The sequence below is a fragment of the Bos indicus x Bos taurus genome, chromosome 9 (genome assembly GCF_003369695.1).
Source record: "Bos indicus x Bos taurus breed Angus x Brahman F1 hybrid chromosome 9, Bos_hybrid_MaternalHap_v2.0, whole genome shotgun sequence".
NCBI classification, from domain to species: Eukaryota; Metazoa; Chordata; class Mammalia; order Artiodactyla; family Bovidae; genus Bos; species Bos indicus x Bos taurus.
This window is the reverse complement of record NC_040084.1, coordinates 8799731-8822337: the sequence shown is the minus strand read 5'-3', so window position 1 is coordinate 8822337 and position 22607 is coordinate 8799731. Positions and strand designations below refer to the sequence as shown.

Sequence of the window (22607 nt, the reverse complement as noted above, 5' to 3'; positions counted from 1 at the left end):
TTTTTTGCTAGATTTCATTTGCTGCCATCTTGTTTAGGATTCTTTTAAAGCTTGATTTAGAGGTGAAACTGGCCTGTGATTTTCCTTTATTGTTTTCTCATCAGGTTTAAACATGAAGCCTCTGCTAGTTTCCTAAAATGAATTGAGAGGTGCCCCTCCATGTTTAGAGAGTGCCGTGAACCCCCTAGCACTACCATGTGGTTCTTTCCTGCCGTGATCTTTTTACGTGTTACTGGTCACCAGGGAATAGATGTGAGCATGGCAGTTTGTACTAGTATTCCTTGTGACCCTTTCACAAAACTGTTACTCTTCAAACCCTGCAGCTGAAGGCAGCTGTTTTTAGAATTCTTTATAGCCATATGGGAATACTTCCAGCAAGGATGAAAACAGTGGTTTCATCGAATTGTTGTTAATTGATGTTGTTAATCACTAAGCCGGTAAGTTGTGTCCAACTCTTTCTAGACCTCATGGACCGTAGCCTGCCAAACTCTTTCTGTCCATGGGATTTCCCAGGCAAGAATACTCCAGCGGCTTGCCATTTTCTCCAGAGGATCTTCCTGACCTTTGGATTGAAGCTGCTGCTTCTGCGTTGGCACACAGGTTGTTTATCACTGAGCTACCATAGAAGCCCTTTCATCAAATTAGGAGGCGTGATTTATATCTGACAATAACAGGCAAGTTTGGCCTTGGAGTACAAAATGAAGCAGGGCTAAGGCCAACAGTTTGCCGTGAGAATGCAGTGGCACACACCCTCATAGCAAACACCCTCTTCCAATAACACAAGGCATGACTCTACACGTGGACATCACTAGATGGTCAACACCAAAATCAGATTGATTATATTCTCTGCAGCCGAAGACGGAGAAGCTCTATATAGGCAGCAAAAACAAGACCAGGAGCTAACTGTGGCTCAGATCATGAACTCCTTATTGCCAAATTCAGACTGAAATTGGGGAAAACCACTAGGCCATTCAGGTATGACCTAAATCAAATCTCTAACGGTTACACATTGGAAATGACAGATGCAAGGGATTAGAACTGATAGAGTGCCTGAAGGACCATGGACAGAGGTTCGTGACATTGTGCAGGAGGCAGGGATCAAGACCATCCCCAAAAAAAGAGATGCAAAAAAGGCAAAATGGTTGTCTGAGGAGGCCTTACAAATAGCTGAGAAAAGAGAAGTGAAAGGCAAAGGAGAAAAGGAAAGATGTATTCATCTGAATGCAGAGTTCCAAAGAATAATAAGGAGAGATCAGAAAGCCTTCCTCAGTGGACAGTGCAAAGAAATACACGAAAACAGTAGAATGGGCAAGGCTAGAGATCTCCTCAAGAAAATTAGAGATACCAAGGGAACATTTCATGCACAGATGGGCACAATAAAGGACACAAATGGTATGGACCTAACAGAAGCAGAAGATATTAAGAAGAGGTGGCAAGAATACACAGAAGAACTTTACAGAAGAGATCTCAGTGACCCAGATAACCATTATGGTGTGATCACTCACCTAGGGCCAAACATCCTACAATGCAAAGTCAAGAGGGCCTTAGGAAGCATCACTACAAACAAAGCTAGTGGAAGTGATGGAATTCCAGGTGAGCTATTTCAGATCCTAAAAGATGATGTTGTTAAAGTGTTGCACTCAATATGTCAGCAAATTTAGAAACTCAGCAGTGACCTTAGGACTGGAAAAGGTCAGTTTTCATTCCAGTCCCAAAGAAAGGCAGTGCCAAAGAATGTTCAAACTACCGCACAATTGCACTCATGTTATATGCTAACAAAGTTATGCTCAAACTTCTCCAAGCGAGGCTTCAGCACTATGTGAACTGAGAACTTCCAGATGTTCAAGCTGGATTTAGAAAAGGCAGAGAAACCAGAGTTAAATTGCCAACATCTGTTGGATCATAGAAAAAACAACAGAATTCCAGAAAAACTAATTCTGCTACATTGACTATACCAAAGCCTTTGACTGTGTGGATCGCAATAAAGTGTGGAAAATTCTTCAAGAGATGGGAATACCAGACCACCTGACCTGCCTCATGAGAAATCTACATGCAGACCAAGAAGGAACAGTTAGAACCGGACACGGAACAACAGATTGGTTCAAAATTGGGAAAGGAGTACGTTAAGGCTGTGTATTGTCACCCTGCATATTTAACTTCTATGCAGAGTACATCATGCAAAATGCCAGGCTTAATGAAGCTCAAGCTGGAGTTAAGATTGCTGGGAGAAATATCAATAGCCTTAGATAAGCAGATGACACCACCCTTATGGCAGAAAGCAAAGAGGAATTAAAGAGCCTCTTGATGAAGGTGAAAGAGGAGAGTGAAAAAGGTGGCTTAAAACTCAGTGTTCAGAAAACTAAGATCATGGCATCCAGTCCCATCACTTCATGGCAAACAGATGGGGAAACAATGGAAACAGCGAGAGACTTTATTTTCTTGGGCTTCCAAATCACTGTGGATGGTGACTGCAGCCATGAAATTAAAAAACTCTTGCTCCTTGGAAGAACAGCTATGACCAACCTAGATTGCATATTAAAAAGCAGAGACATTACTTTGCCAGCAAAGGTCTATTTAGTCAAAGCTATGGTTTTTCCAGTAGTCATGTATGAGTGTGAGAACTGGACCATAAAGAAAGCTGAGCGCTGAAGAATTGACACTTTTGAACTGTAGTATTGGAGAAAACTCCCAACAATTGTGGTGTTCAGAGTCCCTTGGACTGCAAGGGGATCAAACCAGTCAATCCTAAAGGAGATTAATCCTGAAAATTCATTGGAGGGACTGATGCTGAAGCTGGAGCTCCAATACTGTGGTCACCTGATGTGAAGAACTGATTCATTGGAAAAGACCCTGATGCTGGGAAAGACAGAAGGCAGGAGGAAAAGGGGACGATAGAGGATGAGATTGAATGGCATTACTGACTCAATGGACATGAGTTTGAGGAACCTCCAAAAATGGTGAAGGACAGGGCGCCATGGCGTGCGGCAGTCCTTGGGGTTGCAAAGATTTGCACACCACTGTTACTGAACAACAATAACAGATTTTGGTCTCTTTATTCCATTGAGTGATCAGGCAACAATACCTCCCATTTTAGCTGGAGGGCCTGGTGTTTATTAGAGGACTGCTGACTATCAGGGGAAATATGTTTAGAACCTGGACTAGGCTGCCCATCACGATGCTGCCGTGTTCAGGGGCACAGACTAATTGAGCTTCATCTACTGACCACTCTCAGGACCACCACGGACGTGACGGCTCAGGGGTGAATGTTTGGGTTACCCCATTTCTCCTGCAACATTCTATGCTGCTGTGAACAGGTTGGAAATAAATGGCTGGAATGGTTTTTCAGTCTCACTTAAAATAAGACTGGAGGCAGGTACCCGGGCTGGTGTAGCAGCATTATGCAAGGCCTCCGCTCACTTCCCTCTGCTCTCCGTCCTTAGTACCTGTTTTCCACCTTAAGGCTACCACAGAGTCCAGAGACGTGGCTGGAGTCTAAGCTGTCATGTGTACAATTCAGGCAGAATGTCGAAGGAAGAAAGACAAAAAGGAGAGTGAGCTGAAAGGAAAATGGGTGTTGTGTGTGCAGCTGGCAGTCTTGACCCCAGATTGCTTCAGCTGGGCCAGTGGGATAATTTTAGAAGGCTTTTAGTGTTCCCAGAATATCTTAATACTTTGACCCTCTAAAATAAAAAGCTTTGTAATGATCAATTATACTATTACAATATTGACTGAGCTATTCTGTGTTTCAGATTTCTCATTGGTAGTTAGGAGGAATAAAGAATGTCTAGAAGTTCCGAAGCCTGATTTGTCCAAGTTAATTCTTATGTGAGTTATAGTTTAGAAATGCAGTTTTCAAAAGATACATTGTTGGCTTTGTGTGTATTTAAAAAATCATAAGAATTATCATGTATTTTTTGCCACAATTTTTGTCTGGCTTTTTAAGAGTTGATGGCTTTCTGTTCACTTGTTCTTGCTAGTTTTGTTTTAAAAAAAATAACTTGTTTTATGAGTTTAATTTCTGCCAATTTCTGTAGATGTGAGGTTTAAAATTTCTTTTTTAGTGTGTTTTTTTTTTTTTTTTAATTTTAGTGGGACTATTAAACCAAAAAGTCTGTTTATCTTTTACTTGTTAGTAGCAATCTTTTAACAAAAACTGTTACAAGTAAAATGTATTTTATAAAGATATCAGGATTTGAGAGTGTCATTCCTGTTGGAGTTAAGAATAATTTTCCTTTGAAAATAGCTATCAGTTTGAAGTATAACTTAATTAAAAGAATCAGTTACTCTGTTTCATGATAGCATTTTTTTCATTTACAGATATATAGTACCAACTTGGCATTAGAACTGATCTGAAACACATGAAAATGTTAATGTATTTTTAGTTTCCTTCTTTACAGTTTAACATTTACATGCTGAAGGAAGAAATCTTTTTGAAGGACACTGAAAAAGAGCAGTCTGATTACAAGCAAATGGCTGAGGATGTGGTGTCAGGGCAGCCTTGCACAGACCAGTATCCCAGAGTCTCTTCAGAACTGTGTTTCTTCCCTACTTTCTTCCTCAGGTGTCAGTTCCTAGAAACTTTTTCTGGATATTCTTACCAGCAACATATGAGATTTTTGGTTGCTGTACATCCTCATGTCTCTTTATAGTCAGTAATTGCCCCCAAATACTTTTTTGACTTGGGTCATAATAAGCCAGTTTTGCTAGTTCTGGAACTTCTTCAAGATGTACTGCTGCTGCTGCTGCTAAGTCGCTTCAGTCGTGTCCGACTCTGTGCGACCCCATAGACGGCAGCCCACCAGGCACCTCCGTCCCTGGGATTCCCCGGGGCAAGAACACTGGAGTGGGTTGCCATTTCCTTCTCCAATGCATGAAAGTGAAAAGTGAAAGTGAAGTCGCTCAGTTGTGCCCGACTCTTAGCGACCCCATGGACTGCAGCCTTCCAGGCTCCTCCGTCCATGGGATTCTCCAGGCAAAAGTACTGGAGTGGGGTGCCATTGCCTTCTCCTTAAGATATACTAGAAGGTACTAGAAGGTGTAGGCTTCCCTGTGGCTCAGCTGGTAAAGAATCCGCCTGCAATGTGGGAGACCTGGGTTTAATCCCTGGGTTGGGAAGATCCCCTGGAGAAGGGAAAGGCTACCTACTCCAGTATTCTGGCCTGGAGAATTCCATGGACTATATCCATGGGGTCACAGAGTTGGACGCAACTGCGTGGCTTTCAGAAGGTGTACATCTTCCAGTGTCTGTGCTTTTATTCAGCCTAAGGTCTGTGAGGTCCATCCTTCTCACAGGTATTCATAGTTTTTTCTTTTTTATTGCCATTTGTATGACTGTACCACTCAGCTTATCTGTTCACCTGCGGATGGACATTTAGGTCATTTCCAGGTTTTGATCACTGTTAATAATATTGCTGTCAACTTTCTCGTTGTGAATCAGACTCGATAGTTTCCCTCTCACATATCTTCAGAGGGACCTGCTTATGTGGCTGACCCTTGACCAATACCTGGAAACCTGGCCTTTGGCTGTCACCTGATAGTACTAATTGATTAGTGGATATGTACCACTGAATACAGAATCGTGCAGTCCAGCTTGTTTAGATTGTTTGTGCATGTGACTTGTGGTACAGCTGCTGTCCTTTTTGGAGTCTGTACTTTTGGTAATCTTAACTGGTCACTCAGGCAGTTGTGCCTGCATTATAAATCACCGATAAGAACCCTGGACTCTGCCCCTCAGGTAGGCTTGTCTGGACGGAAAGACTTTGCATGTGTCACTGCACTTCATCGCTGGTGGAGTGGGACCATCTGGTTATATGGTAGGTAGGTGTGAACTTGGTGAGAGACTGCTAGACAGTTCTCCACAGGGTTGTGCTGGTTATAGTCCCTCTTGAAAAGCATGGGAAAGTATGTTGTTCTGCATTCCTGTCAATACTTGGTACTGATGGCTTAATTTTAGCCATTCTGGGGTCTGTAGCCTCTCATGGGCTTAGTTTGCATCTTCCTAATGACTAGTAATTATGAAAGTAAAGAAAGTGAAGTTGCTCAGTCGTGTCTGACTCTTTGTGACCCCATGGACTGTAGCCCACTAGGCTCCTCCATCGATGGGATTTTCCAGGCAAGAATACTGGAGTGGGTTGCCATTGCCTTCTCCAGGAGATCTTCCTGACCCAGGGATTGAACCCAGGTCTCCCGCATTGTAGACAGAAGCTTTACCATCTGAGCCACCAGGGAATAATGATGAGCACCTTGATAATCATGCTTATTGGGAATGCTCATGAAATAGTCACTGGGCTCTGTGGCTGTTAAGGCCAAGGCCACCAAGCAGTAGACACATGGATATGCTGAGGCTGAAGCCAGACCTTACTGCATCTGTCAGTTTATCAAGCGTGGCATATGGCTCTCAGCCCAATAAATGCTGTTATAATTTAGGCTTTTTTCTAGTCTTAACAAATTATTTGATTATTTCAGTCCTAATACTGGTATAGTGCTTAGGGTGATTTATAGTACTTTCCCTTTTATGTTTAATTTTTTGAAGCTTTTTGTTGTTCAGTTGGTCAGTTCTGTCTGACTCTTTGCCACCCTGTGGACTGCAGCACGCCAGGCTTCCCTGTCCTTCACCATCTCCAGGAGCTTACTCAAACTCATGTCCATTGAGTTGGTGATGCCATCTAACCGTCTCATCCTCTGTCGTCCCCTTCTCCTCCTGCAGTCTTTTCCTAGCATCAGGATCTTTTCCAGTGAGTTGGCTCTTTGCATCAGGTGATCAAATATTGGAGCTTCAACATCAGTCCTTCCAGTGAATATTCAGAACTGATTTCCTTTAGGATTGACTGGTTTGATCTCCTTGCAGTCCGCCGGACTCTCAAGAGTCTTCTCCAACACCACAGTTCAAAAGTATCAGTTCTTCAGAGCTCAGCCTTCTTTATGGTCCAACCAGTATTTTGGTACTCTTTTGAATACTTGTTTATTTCCACTGGCTCTTAGATTTGGAATAAAAATGTAAATTCTGGCTACTCTCTGGTTTATAGTAGAAACATCAGTATTCATTACCCTTAAATATTTATTGTTATTTTTAATTTCTTACAATATTGATAGGCTGCATAGATTTTACAAAGTATCTGTAGTGCCAAAATTCAGTATGCTGACAGTCATGTTGTGATTGGGCAGTATAAATTAACTCTGACCTTTTTATCAGTTATTTAGAGTCTGGTTTGTTCTGAGTTTTTTTTTCTTAACTATGTTGCATTTAGTGGGGGCTGTTTCATAAGTGACTTCCAGAAAAATGAAACAGTGCTAGCTAGTATTTAGATCATGTTTAAAAATTCTGTAATTTATGCATTCTTCCCAAGAGAATGAGTAATTTAGCTTTATTATACATTATTAACAATACTTTTAATTTGTTAGTAATTAAAAGTAGCTATTTTAATTTGTTAGTAATTTAAGTATTATATATTAATAACCTTTAATAATACTTTTTTGGATAAAGGAGTATAATGATTCTCATCTTGTGGTTCCTTTATATAATTGCATAGTCACTATTTCCCTTGATATAGTGTATGAAAATAAATGTAAATACACAGATTTCTTAGGTTTCTTGAGTCTGAAAAATTGTTTATGTTATTTTTATTTTAAATAAAAATAGCTGTTGAAATGTCAAGTTCTATGTTGAATTAAAAACAATACTTTGACTACTGGTTGAAAGTATCTCAAATCTAATGTTATTTTAAAGCAGATAAATAGAAATTCATATCAGTTAACTTTGAATCTGATTTTACGGTTTCTTACATTTTCTGTATCCTGACTTTTTTTATAAGATCAGTTTCATAGCATTGTATGTTTTAAACTCTGTTGCTCAGTCTCTGGGTCGTGTCTGACTCGTCGTGACACCATGGACTGCAGCATGCCAGGCTTCCCTGTTCTTTGTCATCTGGAGTTTGCTCAGATTCGTGCTCATTGAGTGGATGGTACCATATAACCATCTCCTCCTGTGCCCCTCTATTCTCCTTTTAGACATAGATTGGGGAAATTATTTGTAACAAGGATCGTATCAGTTACAGCTGTTTCTTTAACTTGAGTGACTGGCAAATGTGTCAGCTGTACTCAGTATTAAGTTGTAAAGAATATAAAAGTTAAAGTTTATTTACATAAGATCGTTCACAGAAAGTTTTTAGTACTATAGTAAGACCTAAGATGTTAGAGGGCACAGTTTATTGAAACATTTAGTATCATAATTGTTGCTAAAAATTGCCTCAAAGTTAACTTGAATTATGATTTGCTATGTGATAATAATGGTGTTGACGTCTTGAAACAGGGTTCAGAAAAGGTTGATTTGGATATTACACATACATATCAAGTTGCAGGTCTAGGAATCAGATAGGGGAGTGAATTTGGGGTGTGTGTACCTATATGTTTTAAACGTTTGTTAAGTTGGTGTGTTTTTATTATCTCTCATCTCATTCTTTCTGCAGCCTTATATTCTGTTATATTATTCTGTGTGTTCTTCTGGATCCCTTTTGTCTACTTCTACTATGAAGAAAAGGATGATGATGATACTGGTAAATGCACTGTAAGTAGCTTTATTTTAGAGGTCTCAATTTAGGGGAGAAGGGATTATTTCTTCCTGTTTTCAAATAATGTGACTTTTGATTTTATTCTTGAGCAGTGTTGTTTAATAGAAATATAATGTAATCCACATGTGAATTTAAAATTTTCTAGTAGTCATAATAAAATAAGTAGAAAGAACAATTAAAATTATTTTTCATGACACATTGTATTTAATATTATATGTTCGAAATATTATTTCAGATAGTCAAAAACGTTATTAATGAGACATTACTTTTTTTCACATTCTGTGCAAGTTAGAGTGCATTTTACACCTGCAGCATACCCCAGCTCAAACTAACTATATTCCAGCACCCAGGAGTCACAGGGTACTTGTGACTGTTGTTCTCGAGTTCGGCAGCTGGGTCAGCAAACTTATTTCTGTGTAAGGCCAGTATACAGTGAGCATGATGTGAGGTAGGAGGGGCTGTTTGTGGCCCACAGGATGCAGTTTGCTGACCCCTGTTCTGGGACGGAAAGGGGGACTCTCAGGTTGTCCTTACTAATTCCCGTAGTAATACGGATACAGAAACCTGGTCAGTAGAGCACATATGCGTGTCCAGACCTGCAGACCAAGGTCACTGAAGTCTTGGTATAAAACTCTTCACTGAAACATTAGCAGGTAGAATTCAGGAGTATCTTAGAAGCACGTTAATATAGTATATAACTGAGTTGGGCCAGTCTCTGGAATGCATTGGTGGTTTAGAACCAGCACTTCTATTAATATATGGTAATTTAATAGGTCCTAGAAGAAATTGTATGTTGAAAGGTATTTGCCAAAATTGAATACTTTATTTCTAATTTAAGAGAAAAACAGCATAAAAAGAATAAATTTATTTTGTTTTTTTATTGAGTTACAGGAATTTGTTTTATAACATGTTTTTGGTTTGTAACATTTAAATACATATGCACATATATATATATATATACATATATTCACTCAAAAGCCAGCATTAGGCATAGCTGTGCTTATTAAAACTTTACAGCATCTGCATTAAGATCATTAGCAAAGTACATCAGCAATATTTTAAATGATTCCAGAGTGGTAGTCAGTGCAGTTTGTTAGAGGGAAAAGTGTTTAAATATACATAAAGAAAGTTGAACTATTATCTGCAGATACTGTGTGATTCTGTATTTGAAAACCCAGGGTGTGTAAGGTAGAATGGCTAGTCACAGAGTTGCTGTTGAAAATGGGATGAGCAGGTGCTTCCTATCTTCACTGCTTCTCAAGTGCATCTTCCCCATCCCCTATGGTTGACCCTCCTTAACTTTACCTTAGGTGTTTTCCTAAAGACTGTCTCAACTCCTTTGTGAACAAGAATTTATCATATGAAACATAAAGTTATATTTTAAAAGGTGATTATTTTAAAGATTTCATTAGGGCGAGAGACAAGTCATGTTTTGTTTTCTCACTGATGTAGCTTTTCCTTTGAGATTAACTTTTCTTTCCATGTATTTAGAGTGTCTAGTTTGTGTTTTTGTTAAACTTTGTCTTACATTATGCGTACCAAGGAAAGCACAGGCTTTAAAGAACTGAGTTCTTGGTTTCAAGTCCTTGTTTAATCCCCTGGCACCTATATGACATATGGTAAATTAATTAACCTCTGGGCCACAGTTTCCTTATCTCTGAAGCAGGGATGGAATGCCTATCTCAGGGGTGTTGTAAGTTTGAAATGAGTTTAATATATGTAAAGTTCTTAGAAACAGTCCTGGCATGGTATGTGCTTTATATGTGTGTATGCATATTTATAAAATAAATTTTTATAAGTATATGTTTTATATATTATATATATCCAAACATATATAATTTAAATATTATAATTGTTGTTTAATTATTACTTAACCCATTTTGATAAATTGAGGTATGGGCATTGTAGATTTAGATTGCTCCCTATTTTGAGGAATATTATAAAAATATTCTGGTATTTATTAAAGTAAACTAATTACTGTTATGTCTCCCACAAAGAATTCATTGTATTTTAGGTATACTGCCTTTTCATGAGATCTAATCATTGAAAAGATTTAAAAAATCTAGTATAGTGTGAAAGATACTTAAGATATGTTATATACATTGTTTTTCAATAAAGAGGAACTTTGCACAGTTGGTATATCGAACATGAAAGTACTGTTACACTGTAGCAAGAATACTTTATATTTTAAAAGTTTTACTAAATGGAATGTTTTTTCTCCTTTGACATCTAGCAAGTTAAAATGGCACTCAAGTATACTTTGGGATTTGTTGTGATTTGTGCACTTCTTCTTTTAGTTGGGTAAGTTTCGATTTTTCTTTTCCTGAAAATGGAAACAGCATTATTTTAATGATAATGATAATAGTAATAAGGGCTCATTAATAAAAACCCAAGAGAGAAAATCAAGAAAATTTTAAAAGAACAGACTACCAACAATCAATAACCACTACATTGTTCTATCTAGATATTTTTAATGTGTTCAAATATATGCAGAAAGCCCCTTCTCCCATATACCCTCCGTGTTGTAATTTTACACAGATGTGATTACTTTTTATGTGATTTTTGATAATCACTGGTTGGTACATTGCAGGCATCTCTTCAGGATAGATGCATCATTTTTGTGTGTATTGCATTCCCTTCTTAGGTTGTAACAATTTATTTGGCTGGTCTTGTGATGGCTACTTGGACATTTATGATGTTTGTGGTTTTTCTGTTTTTGTAAACAACACTGATGAAAAATCCTTGTCTGTACCTCTTTTCAGATTTGATGCATCAGTCTTTAAAACTTTGAATTAATCTTTGTCAACAAGTTTTTTCTTTCTCTGTCTCTCTTCTTTTATTCTTCCTGCTTCCCTCATTCAGTCTCTCTTTCCCTCCCTTTTTTGGCTGTGCTGGGCAGCTTGTGGCATTTTAGTACCTTGATCAGGGATCGAACCCAGGCCCTCAGCAGTGAGAGCATGGAATACTAGTCATTGGACCACTGGGGAATTTCTAATGAATTAGTTCTTAATTCTTTTTCCATACGTTTTTATAAACTTGTAACAGTAAGTTTTTGTGTATTTATTAATACATTAAAAAATTTCATTTTGGAAAACATTTGTCCCTGTTAATAGAAGACATTTATCATTGTTAAAATAGATCCTGATTTTTTTTTCCCAGCAGCATTCTTAAGCTTCTTCATTTATTCAACTTTAAACACTTAACAGTCTTTCCTGGTGGCTCAGACGGTGAAGAATCTCCCTGCAATGTGGGAGACCCTGGTTCGAATCCTGGGTTGGGAAGATCCTGTGGAGAAGGGAATGGCAACCCACTCCAGTATCCTTGCCTGGAGAATCCCATGAACAGAGGAGACTGGTGGGCTACAGTATATGGGGTTGCAAAGAGTTGGACATGACTGAGCGACTAACACATACACACAAACACCTAGGTGTGCCAAAGAGCATGTGCATGTACATGGAACACTATTAGGCTAAAAAAGAAGGCCTACCTCTCCAGGTCAAGTTGTGGGCGTGATCACAATGATCAGCATGATTCCAAGTACAGCCAGAACCAAGCAAACAGAAAGGTTTCAGAGATGATAAATGGGCTTTAAAAATTAAAGTGAGACAGCATAGGACCTCAGTTCCTGAAGACCAATGAATTATAAAAAGCATGCATTTGCTGTAGAAGCAGTAATGAAATAATTTCTGTGAGGGAAATTATTTTAAGATCCCCAGGATAAACAGTGAGTTGGGAGTCAATTTAAAAATCCTTAGAACCGAAGATTTCAAACTTCTGTCTTTTTGTGCCTGTGTGCTGCCCAACTCATACCCAAAAAGGAACAAGAATCAGATTCCTACCAACTTAAGACTCCTAAGACGTGTCATTTGTCATGTTGGTTTCTGCAGAAGCTGTATCTTGTGAAGTAGTCTTTAAAAATAAAAATGAAAGAAAACCAAAGAGTACCATGAGAAGCCACATTCTCCTTCCCACTGTAATTTTGCTTTGGTTTGCTCTCTAAAGATTTAACAAAAATCAAAATCATTGGTCTCAGATTCCTGAATTAACGTGACCTCACTCCATGGCTGATGTGGCCAAGGTAGATGCTTTTGTGCAATTAGAACAGAAGGACTTTATATCAGTAGGACTTTAGGGCTCTGGCTCCACTGTGTTTACTATAAGCTACACGGATGACAGGGTGGAGGTCAGAGAAAGAGGTGAAAACGTCCGTCACAGGGTCACATGACAGGTAGCAGGACCCTAGGTAGACTTGAAGGAACCAGTTCCATTCTGGCAGGGGAAACCCACAAAAACAAGTTTCACACTTGCAAAATTATCACTCTGAATTCAGGAATAAGAGGCACTGGGTTGTAGATACAATTCCATCTGTAGATACTAACTTTAAATTTAGAGAAGAAAAACACTTAATGAATTAATATTATGGGTTGGGCTTTCTTAAGTGATTCTTAAATCCAGCTGTGATACAATTAACAGCTGTGATAAGAAGTCTACCATAGCTCTGGCTCAGAGGTGGTCTTTAGTTTCACAGAGTCCGTCTACAGAAAGTCATGTAGCTGTCTGTCACTGCTAAATCTGTTGTTTGCAGAAGCCCCAGAACTCTATTTGCTGAGTAGAGTCCTCACCATTTAAGCTCTTCCTACATACAGGTCGTGCATCATGCAGTTCTAACCACAACACAATATAACTGCTGTCAAAGTAGTGGTTTCCGGGCAACTGTTGGATTTCCTGGTCACCTGTGTAATCCTCTCTGCATACTGGACACTGAGCCCTTACCAACTTGTTCCTGAGTTATTGTCACTGTTGGAAGAGATGTGACCTTTTCCATGTCAGCTGGGGGAGGCCCTGTATTTTCCAGTTGTTGAGAGGATGTGTTCTGGTGGTATTGTTATTTATTTTAGCTCTTAAATATATTTTTAAAGTTGTTTTTGGCTTTTTAAATCAAGCCAGATCTAGTTAAGTGAATTTGCTTTGTCAGTGTGGGGGGTCCCTTATCTGTAAATCTAAATTACCTAGAATAGAGATCAGCAAACTTTTCTTAAAGAGTAGATAGTATTTCAGGTTAGTGGACCAAGTAGTCCATGTAGCAGTACTCAGTTCTCCTCCTGTAGCTCTACAGTAAGTCACAGACAGTGCATAAACCAAAGGGCATGACTGAGTGCCAGTGAAACTGTATTTACACACATGAGCCCTCAGTAGTTGGCTAGCTCCTTATTTTGAACATGACTGAGAACCGTCAGTGAAATCAAATCTTCATAGTAGCCAGGATATCTTTCCTGCACAAAACAGATTCTGAAGTTTGTTCTGCAATTTATTGGTTCTTTGCAGGGGGTTAGGAGAGCAGAGCAGAGAAAGAAAGGAAAGACTAGGCCGTGTTGGGGGTGTGACCCTGTGAGAAGGCAGGATGAGGAGACCCTTGGAGGAGGTAGGGAGCCCAGCTGTGTGCGTGTGTGAGGGGAGGGCAGTGCAGTGTTCTCCACCCAGAGGAAAGGTTGGTGAGCCTGGGGTGGGAGTGCCTCTGGCGCCTTCAGGACCAAGCGAGGGCACCGGGGTTGGGGGGGGGCGGGGGCTGGAGTGGAGGGGCTGGACCCAGCCATGGTGCAGGAAGAGGGGGTGCTTGGAGCTGCCTGAGTAGGGCCTGGGGGCATTGGCAGCATTCTGACATTGATCCTCAGGGAGCGGGGAGTTGTTGAGGGCATTTGCTCATGGAGTGACGTGATCTGACATTTCACAGAGATTCCTGGATGGTGTATTGAGAGTTGACTTTGTGGTGGTCAGGCTAGAAACTTGAGGTCTGTTAGGAGCTCTTGCAGTCACCCAGACCAGACAGTATGGTCACAGCAGTGAGGAGATCCTGCCTGTGGTTTGGAGAAAGAGCTGGCAGGGGTTTCTCACAAGGCAGGCGCAGAGGGTATGAGACGAGAAGGAAAGGAAGATAGATGCGCCTGGACTTAGCCCAACTGCAGACTTCAAGGAGCACTCCTCTCACCTCTGAAATCAATCGCAAGCTGTTTCAGGGTTCCTAAAACCACCCTCAGCTTTGGTAATTCTCTAGAAGGATTCACAGAACTCACTGAAAGCAATTATATCCATGGCTACCAAGGGCTCCCCTGGTGGCTCAGAATGTGAAGTGACTCCCTGCAATGCAGGAGACCCAGATTCGCTCCCTGGGTTGGGAAGATCCCCTGGAGAAGGAAATGACACCCCACTCCAGTAATCTTACCTGGGAAATCCCATGTATGGAGGAGCCTGGTAGGCTACAGTCCATGGGGTCACAAAGAGTCAGACACGACTGAGTGACTTCACTTCACTTACCATTTATTACAGGTAAAGAAGACAGATTAAAATCAGCCTCTTGAGAGATGCATAGGACAGAGTCTGGGAAGATTCCAGATGTGAGGTGACTGTTGTCCTCTGGATACATTACCCTCTGGCTTCCATGTGTGACAACACGTGTGGAGTACAGATTCCCTGCCATCCCAAACTAGAGGGTTGCCTGGAAACCTTTCCTAAACTGAAATGGCCTAAAGGGAAGGAACAATTTCCTGAGGACCCACCTTGCTCACAGAGGCACAAAATAAACCAGATAGAGCACAGATGTGCACAGACCCAGGTCAGGGTGGTGGTGGCTGGATGCTGAGACGCTGAGTGTGGTTCCCGGGGAAGAACTGGATGGTGTCACGCTCTGCTCAGGGTGCGCACTGCCTCTGTAAACTGACTCCAAAACCAACTCTGATATTGTCTTTGCCTTTTGCCTTTCTTCATAAAAGTGACCGTTTTCTTTTCAGATTTCTTTCACCTAGTGAAAATAGGTACTAATATAATTCTTTCAGAAAAATGAAATGGCATAAAGTGAACTTTCAAAATGCTGGGGGGCTACTTGTATTTCCCACAAGGGAAGCTCACGTGGCGTTTCTGTTGCAGCACGTCTGCGGGACTGATGGCCTGTAATTGCCTGCATGGCCATCTCACCTCCATGCTGAATTGCAGGATGGTCTTTCTGGCCTATCACGTGAGGCTGGGTATGGCCAGCCCCTGTCCTGAAAACAGATGCCCAATCAGATATGACCTGGATGACATGCCAGAATCATGGGCAAAATTCAGACTTCGCTTGGGTAAGGCCAGGTTCTTTACTCCACGGGAAGGGCGACTCTGTCCTCCACAGGCAGATCTACTAGACCATTTAAGCATGACCTGAATCAAATCCCTTATGATTATATAGTGGAAGTGACAAATAGATTCAAGGGATTAGATCTGATAAACAGAGTTCCTGAAGAACTATGGATGGAGGTTCGTGACACTGTACAGGAGACGGTGATCAAGACCATCCCCAAGAAAAAGAAATGCAAAAAGGCAAAATGGTGGTCTGGGGAGGCCTTACAAATAGCTGTGAAAAGAGGAGAAGCAAAAAGCAAAGGAGAAAAGGAAAGATATACACATCTCAATGCAGAGTTCCAAAGAATAGCAAAGAGAGATAAGAAAGCCTTCCTCAGCGATCAGTGCAAAGAAATAGAGGAAAACAACAGAATGGGAAAGACCCGAGATTTCTTCAAGAAAGTTAGAGATACCAAGGGAACATTTCATGCAAAGATGAGCTCAATAAAGGACAGAAACAGTATGGACCTAACAGAAGCAGAAGATATTAAGAAGAGGTGGCAGGAATACAGAGTACTATACAAAAAAGATCTTCATGACCAAGATAATCATAATGGTGTGATCACTCACCTAGAGCCTGACATCCTGGAATGTGAAGTCAAGTGGGCCTTAGAAAGCATCACTAGGAACAAAGCTAGTGGAGGTGATGGAATTCCAGTTGAGCTATTTCAAATCCTGAACGATGATGCTGTGAAAATGCTGCACTCAACATGCCAACAAATTTGGAAAACTCAGCAGTGGCCACAGGCCTGGAAAAGGTCAGTTTTCATTCCTATCTCAAAGAAAGGCAATGCCAAAGAATGTTCAAACTACCACACAGTTGCACTCATCTCACATGCTAGTAAAGTAATGCTCAAAATTCTCCAAGCAAGGCTTCAACAGTATGTGAACCAAGAACTTCCAGATGTTCAAGCTTAGATTTAGAAAAGGCAGAGGAACCGAGATCAAATTGCCAACATCTGTTGGATCATTGAAAACACAAGAGAATTCCAGAAAAACATCTACTGCTTTATTGACTACGCTAAAGCCTTTGACTGTGCGAATCACAACAAACTATGGAAAATTCTGAAAGAGATGGGACTACCAGACCACCTTACCTGACTCTTGAGAAATCTGTATTCAGGTCAAGAAGCAACAGTTGGAACTGGACATGGAACTGATTCCAATTAGGAAAAGGAGTACATCAAGGCTGTATATTGTCACCATGGTTGTTTAACTTATATGCAGAGTATGTCATGTGAAATGCCAGACTGGATGAAGCACAAGCTGAAATTAAGATTGCACGGAGAAGTATCAATAACCTCAGATATGCAGATGACACCATCCTTATGGCAGAAAGTGAAGAGGAACTGAAGAGCCTCTTGATGAAAGTGAAAGAGGAGAGTGAAAAAGCTGGCTTAAAACTCAACATTCAGAAAACTAAGATCATGGCATCTGGTCCCATCACTTCATGGCAAATAGATGGGGAAACAGTGGAAACAGTGGCTGACTTTGTTTTTCCACAATCACTGAAGATGGTGACTACAGTCATGACATTAAAAGACTCTTGCTTCTTAAAAGAAAAGCTATGACCAACCTAGACAGCATATTAAAAACCAGAGACATTGCTTTCCCAACAAAGGTCCATCTAGTCAAAGCTGTGGTTTTTCCAGTAGTCACGTATGAATGTAAGAGTTGGACCGTAAAGGAAACTGATAGCCAAAGAACTGATGCTTTTGAACTCTGGTGTTGGAGAAGACTCTTGAGAGTCCCTTGGACTGCAAGGAGATCAAACCAGTCAGTCCTAAGGGAAGTCAACCCTGAATATTCATTGGAAGGACTGATGCTGAAGCTTAATCTCCGGTACTTGGGCCACCTGCTGCAAAGAACTGTCTTCATTGAAAAAGACCCTGATGCTAGGAAAGATTGAGGGCAGGAGGAGGAGGGAACGACAGTGGAGACAGTGGATGAGGTGGTTGGATGGCATCACCGACTCGATGGACTTGAGTTTGAGCAAGCTCTGGGTGTTGGAGCTAGACAGCGAAGCATGGTGTGCTGCAGTCCTTGGGGTCGCAAAGAGTCAGACAGGACAACCTCTCAACTGAACTGACCGAACGTCCCTACAGGCCCTGTATCCACATACCATCCTGTTGGCGACTGAGGCTTCAACATCGATTTTGTGGGGACAAATTCAGTCTATAGCACTCTGTTCTTTGCCTCCCCCAAAATCCATGTTCTTCTCATATGCAAAATGCACTTACCTCATCCCAGCAAGGCCCAAAAGTCTTAACCCAGCATGGAATCTGAGTCTTGGGTCTTTCTGAATGTCATCTAGATCAGGTGTGGGTGAGATCTGAAGACTCCTCCTGGTCGGAACCCTTGCCCAGCAGTGAACCTGTGCAACAGGACAGGTCATGTGCTTCCAGACACAGTGGTGGGACAGGCACAGGACAGGTACTTCCATCCTAAAGAAAGACATCAGACAGGAAATGTGAATGTGCCAAACCAGTTCAGAGCAAGGCAGAGTCCCTTAGATCTTAAGGCTCAGGAATAATCATCTTCTTTGATGGGGGCTTTGCCCTCCAGGCCCACCGAGGGGTGGGTCACTGCCCCGGCCCTCCGCAGCCCTGCCCTGCGCCACCCCCTGATTCTGGGTGTTGGTCCTGCCCCCTTGACTCTGCATCAGCTCCCTGGCAGCTAAACTGAGCAGAGGACCCTGTCTTCTGAAATTGAGGAGGAAGCAGCTTTGCCCTCTTGTCTAGTAGGAGCGGCAGCCCTGATGATAACTGAAGTGCCTTTGGGGTCTTTCTTGAAGGATGAAAGCACATTCTCTGCTAAATAACTCTGTGACCCCATCCTGACAAATCTCGAGTCTCAGTGCCTTCCCTTATTGTGTCTCATCTGTGCTCCCTTACCTTAGTTCAGGTTGACTGTGTCTCTGCTGGTGTCACCCTGTCTCTTCCTGTCTTCTGTGACACAGCTGATTAAATCGATGGTTTCCACCCATACTAATCTCCTTGACAAGTGATTGTTCAGCCAAGCTCTTAGAACGTGCGTGCTCACTGTTTTCAAAAGGCTGGTTCCTTTTTGCTTATCTCTCTCTCTTGCATTTTACTATAAATGGTATGGAGAAACCAACTTGCTCCTTCCAGCACTTTGCTTAGAATTTTCCTCAGCTAAATATCCAGTCTTATCTCTTACGAGTAGTTCTGCCTTCCATAAAGCACTATAAAACTATTCAGTCAAGCTCTTCGTCACTTTCTAATAGTGATCTCCTTTCTTTCAGTTTCCATTGACATATTCTTCATTTCTAGCTGAGATTTCCTCAGAATGACCTTTTGTGTCCATATTTCTAACAGCATTCTCACAGCTTGTATGTCTTCTCTAAGATGATAGAGGCTTTCTCTAAAACACTCTTTTCTTCCTGAGTTCTCACCAGAATTGCCTTTAACATCCACATTTTTATCAGTAGTCTGTTCAAGGCAGTTTGGACTTTCTCTGGCATGCAACCTCCCATGTCTTTAGGTCTTTCCCTGTCACTGAGCTCCAAAGTCACATGTACATGTTCAGGTATTTGTTACAAAGTAGAAACCTGCTTCACAGTGCCAAAATCTGTATTAGTCTACTTGGGCTAGGAATAATGTAAATACGTGCTCAGTTGTGTCCAACTCTTTTCAATCCCATGGACTATATAGCCCACCAGGCTCCTCTGTCCATGGAATTTTCCAGCCAAGAATACTGAAGTGGGCTGCCATGTCCTTCTCCAGGGGATTTTCCTGACCCAGAGTCTGAACCCATGTCTTCTACATCTCCTGCTTTAGCAGGTGGATTGTTTACCACTTAGCCACCTACTTGAGCTGTCTTAACAGAATACCACAGGCTTGCTAGCTTCCACAGTGGACACTTACTTCTTACAGTTCTGGAGGCTGAGAGTCTAAAATTAAAGTGTCAGCAGGTTTGGTGTCTGGTGGGAGCTCTCTCCTTGGCTTGCAGATGGCCGCCTTCTCACTGTGTCTTCCTACGGCTTTTCCTCTCTGCTGGCCACCAGTGAGCTCTGGTGTCTGTTCCTCTCCCTAAAAGGACGTCAGTCCCATCAGGTCAGAGAGTCACCCTTGGGACCCTGTATCCAGGTACCATTCACATGGGGACTTAGCACCTCAACATAGTAATTTGAGGCGGAGGGGACACACTTGAGTCTATTCCATATGATGACTGAGAAACTGAAGTTAGCATGGAATAGTTAAAGAATGATATAAAAAGTGGAATGTGAATTTAAATCCTCCCTCCCCCAGTTGTTGTTGTTGTCCAGTCTCCAGTCGTGTCTGACTCCGACCCCGTAGCACGCCAGGCCTCCCCGTCCCTCACCATTTCCTGAAGTTTGCCGAAGTTCATGTCCATTGCATGATGCCATCCAGCCATCTCATCCTCTGATGCCCTCTTCTCCTTCTGCCCTCAAATTTTTCTCAGCATCAGGGCCTTTTCCAATGAATTGGCTGTTCCATAAGGTGACCAAAATACTGGAGCTTCAGCTTCAGCATCAGTCCTTCCAATGAGTATTCAGGGTTAGTTTCCCTTGAGGTTGACTGGTTTGATCTCCTTGCTGTCCAAGGTACTCTCAGGAGTCTTCTCCAGCTCCACAGTTCAAAGGCATCAATTCTTTGGTGTTCTGCCTTCTTTATGGTCCAACTCTCACATCTATACATGACCACTGGGAAGACCATAGCCTTGACTATACGGACCTTTGTTGGCAAAATAATGTCTCTGCTTTTCAACACACTGTCTACGTTTATCATAGCTTTCCTGCCAAGAAGCAATCATTTTCTGATTTCATGGCTGCAGTCACCATCCACTGATTTTCAAGCCCAAGAAGAGGAAATCTGTCACTACTTCAACCTTTTCCCCTTCTATTTGTCATGAAGTAATGGGGCCAGATGCCATGATCTTAGTTTTTTTTAATATTTAGTTTTTAAGCTGGCTCTTTCACTCTCCTCCTTCACCCTCATCAAGATGTTCTTTAGTTCCTCTTTGCTTTCTGCCATTAGAGTGGTATCATCCACATATCTGAGGTTGTTGATGTTCTCCTGCCTATCTTGATTCCCACTTATGACTCATCCAGCCTGGCATCTCTTGTGATGTGCTCAGCATCTAGGTTAAATAAACAGGGTGACAGCCGTGTGGTACTCCTTTCTCAGTCCTGAACCAATCAGTTTTTCCATTCAGGGTTCAAACTGATGCTTCTTGACCTGCATACAGATTTCTCAGGAGACAGGTAAGATGGTTTGGTATTCCCATCTGTAAGAGCTATCCACATTTTGTTATGATCCACACAGTTAAAGACTTTAGCGTAGTCAATGAAACAGAGGTAGACGTTGTTCTGGAATTCTCCTGCTTTCTTTATGATCCAGCAAATGTTGGCAATTTTAATCTCTGGTTCCTCTGCCTTTTCTAAACCCAGCTTGGATGTCTGGGAGTTCTTGGTTCATGTAATGCTGAAGCCTGGTATGCAAGATTTTAAGCATGACCTTACTAGCATGGGAGATGAGTACAATTGTCCGATGGTTAGAACATTCTTTGGTACTACCCTTCTTGGGAATTGGGATGAGGATTGACCATTTTCAGTCCTGTGACCACCACTGGGTCTTCCAGATTTGCTGACTTACTGAGTGCAGCACTTTTCAAAAGCAATTTCATCCTTTAGGGTTTTGAATAGTTCTATTGGAATTACATTGCATCCACTAGGTTTATTAACAGCAGAGTTTCCTAAGGCCCGCTTGACTTCATGCTTCCAGAATGTCTGGCTCTGGCTGACTGACCACACCATCATAGTTATCCAGTTCATTAAGATCTTTTTTGTACAGTTCTTCCATGTATTCCTTCCATCTCTTCTTGATCCTTCAGTACAAAAGAAAAAAAAAATTGTAAGATGGCATTTCAAGTGTTTGTGTTGGCAAGTGACAGACCATGAGCTTAGCCACATAGGTGGGCTCCGGATCTTACATACAGTGTTTAAGACATTGAGTTTTATCCTGCTGAGCGATTGAAAGGCAGTGCAGGTGTGGATATACTGGTGTTTGCACCCATGAAAGCAAATATATATGAATTTTTTGCAACACTGAAGGATGCATGGAAAGGGGCATTTGGGAGTTGGTCAGTGAGACACAAACGGTGGGTAGGAAAGTCAGTCAGTTAGCTACCACTGTCGTCGTTCAGGTGGGAGGTGAGAGTCTGAACTGGAGTAGTTACGGAGAGCGGAGAGGAACAAACAGGTAGGCAATGTGGAAGATAAATGTGACTTGGTGATTGAGTGTAGGAGGTAAAAATCTTATTTTCAATTTTGCTAAATTCCTGATTTCAATTTCATATCTACTGAAATTCATTAGCCTTTCCTTTGTCCCTTCCTGAAGAGATAATCTGTATTAAGCTAATTCACTCAGATTGGGTGTTGAAGGTTTTTTCTAAGCAGTTTTTCTGTTGTTAAGAGCAGAAAGGGAATTTATAATCTTACGAGGATTTCAGTTCTTAGCTTGATGTTGTATTGTGTGTCTTTGAAAGTTGAGGTTCTCTGTATTCATTTCTTTACGTTGGGGTATAGTTGATTAACAATGATGTGTTAGTTATAGGTTTGCAGCAAAGTGATTCAATTAGTGTATACACTACTATATTTAAAATAGATAACCAACAAGGACCTACTGTAAAGCACAGCGAACTTGGCTCAACATTCCATAATAACCTAAATGGGAAAAGAGCTTGATTAAAGAATAGCTATAAACATTTTGCTGCATCCATTTTTTTTTTTTTTTTTTTGTGAGAGAGATAGACTGAGGTTAAGAAAATATCTGTAGCTTTCAACCACACAAATCTTACTACACTTTTGGTTTCTTTAGTATCATCACCATTCAGTAAATGCCT

General features: G+C 41.3%; 1 protein-coding gene and 1 long non-coding RNA gene across 3 annotated transcripts in view; one reads left to right on the top strand and one right to left on the bottom strand.

The window, feature by feature from the left end:
* The window catches only part of LMBRD1 (LMBR1 domain containing 1), a 132504-nt gene that overhangs the window by 38836 nt on the left and 71061 nt on the right, over positions 1-22607 (top strand). Inside the window, exons 4-5 of the mRNA XM_027550855.1 lie at positions 8466-8563; positions 10801-10868. Of these exons, the coding sequence (XP_027406656.1) occupies positions 8466-8563; positions 10801-10868 (166 nt within the window). The remainder of the gene's footprint in view (positions 1-8465; positions 8564-10800; positions 10869-22607) is intronic.
* Positions 10811-19373, bottom strand: LOC113898060. 2 transcript variants are annotated; one of them, XR_003512510.1, is made up of 4 exons: positions 18614-18782; positions 17960-18163; positions 15122-15363; positions 10811-10890 (listed from the first exon to the last, which is right to left on the bottom strand). It is a non-coding gene; the product is annotated as an uncharacterized LOC113898060 (long non-coding RNA). The 2 variants fall into 2 exon arrangements; XR_003512509.1 differs by lacking the exon at positions 10811-10890 and having other exon boundaries at positions 14862-15363; positions 18614-19373.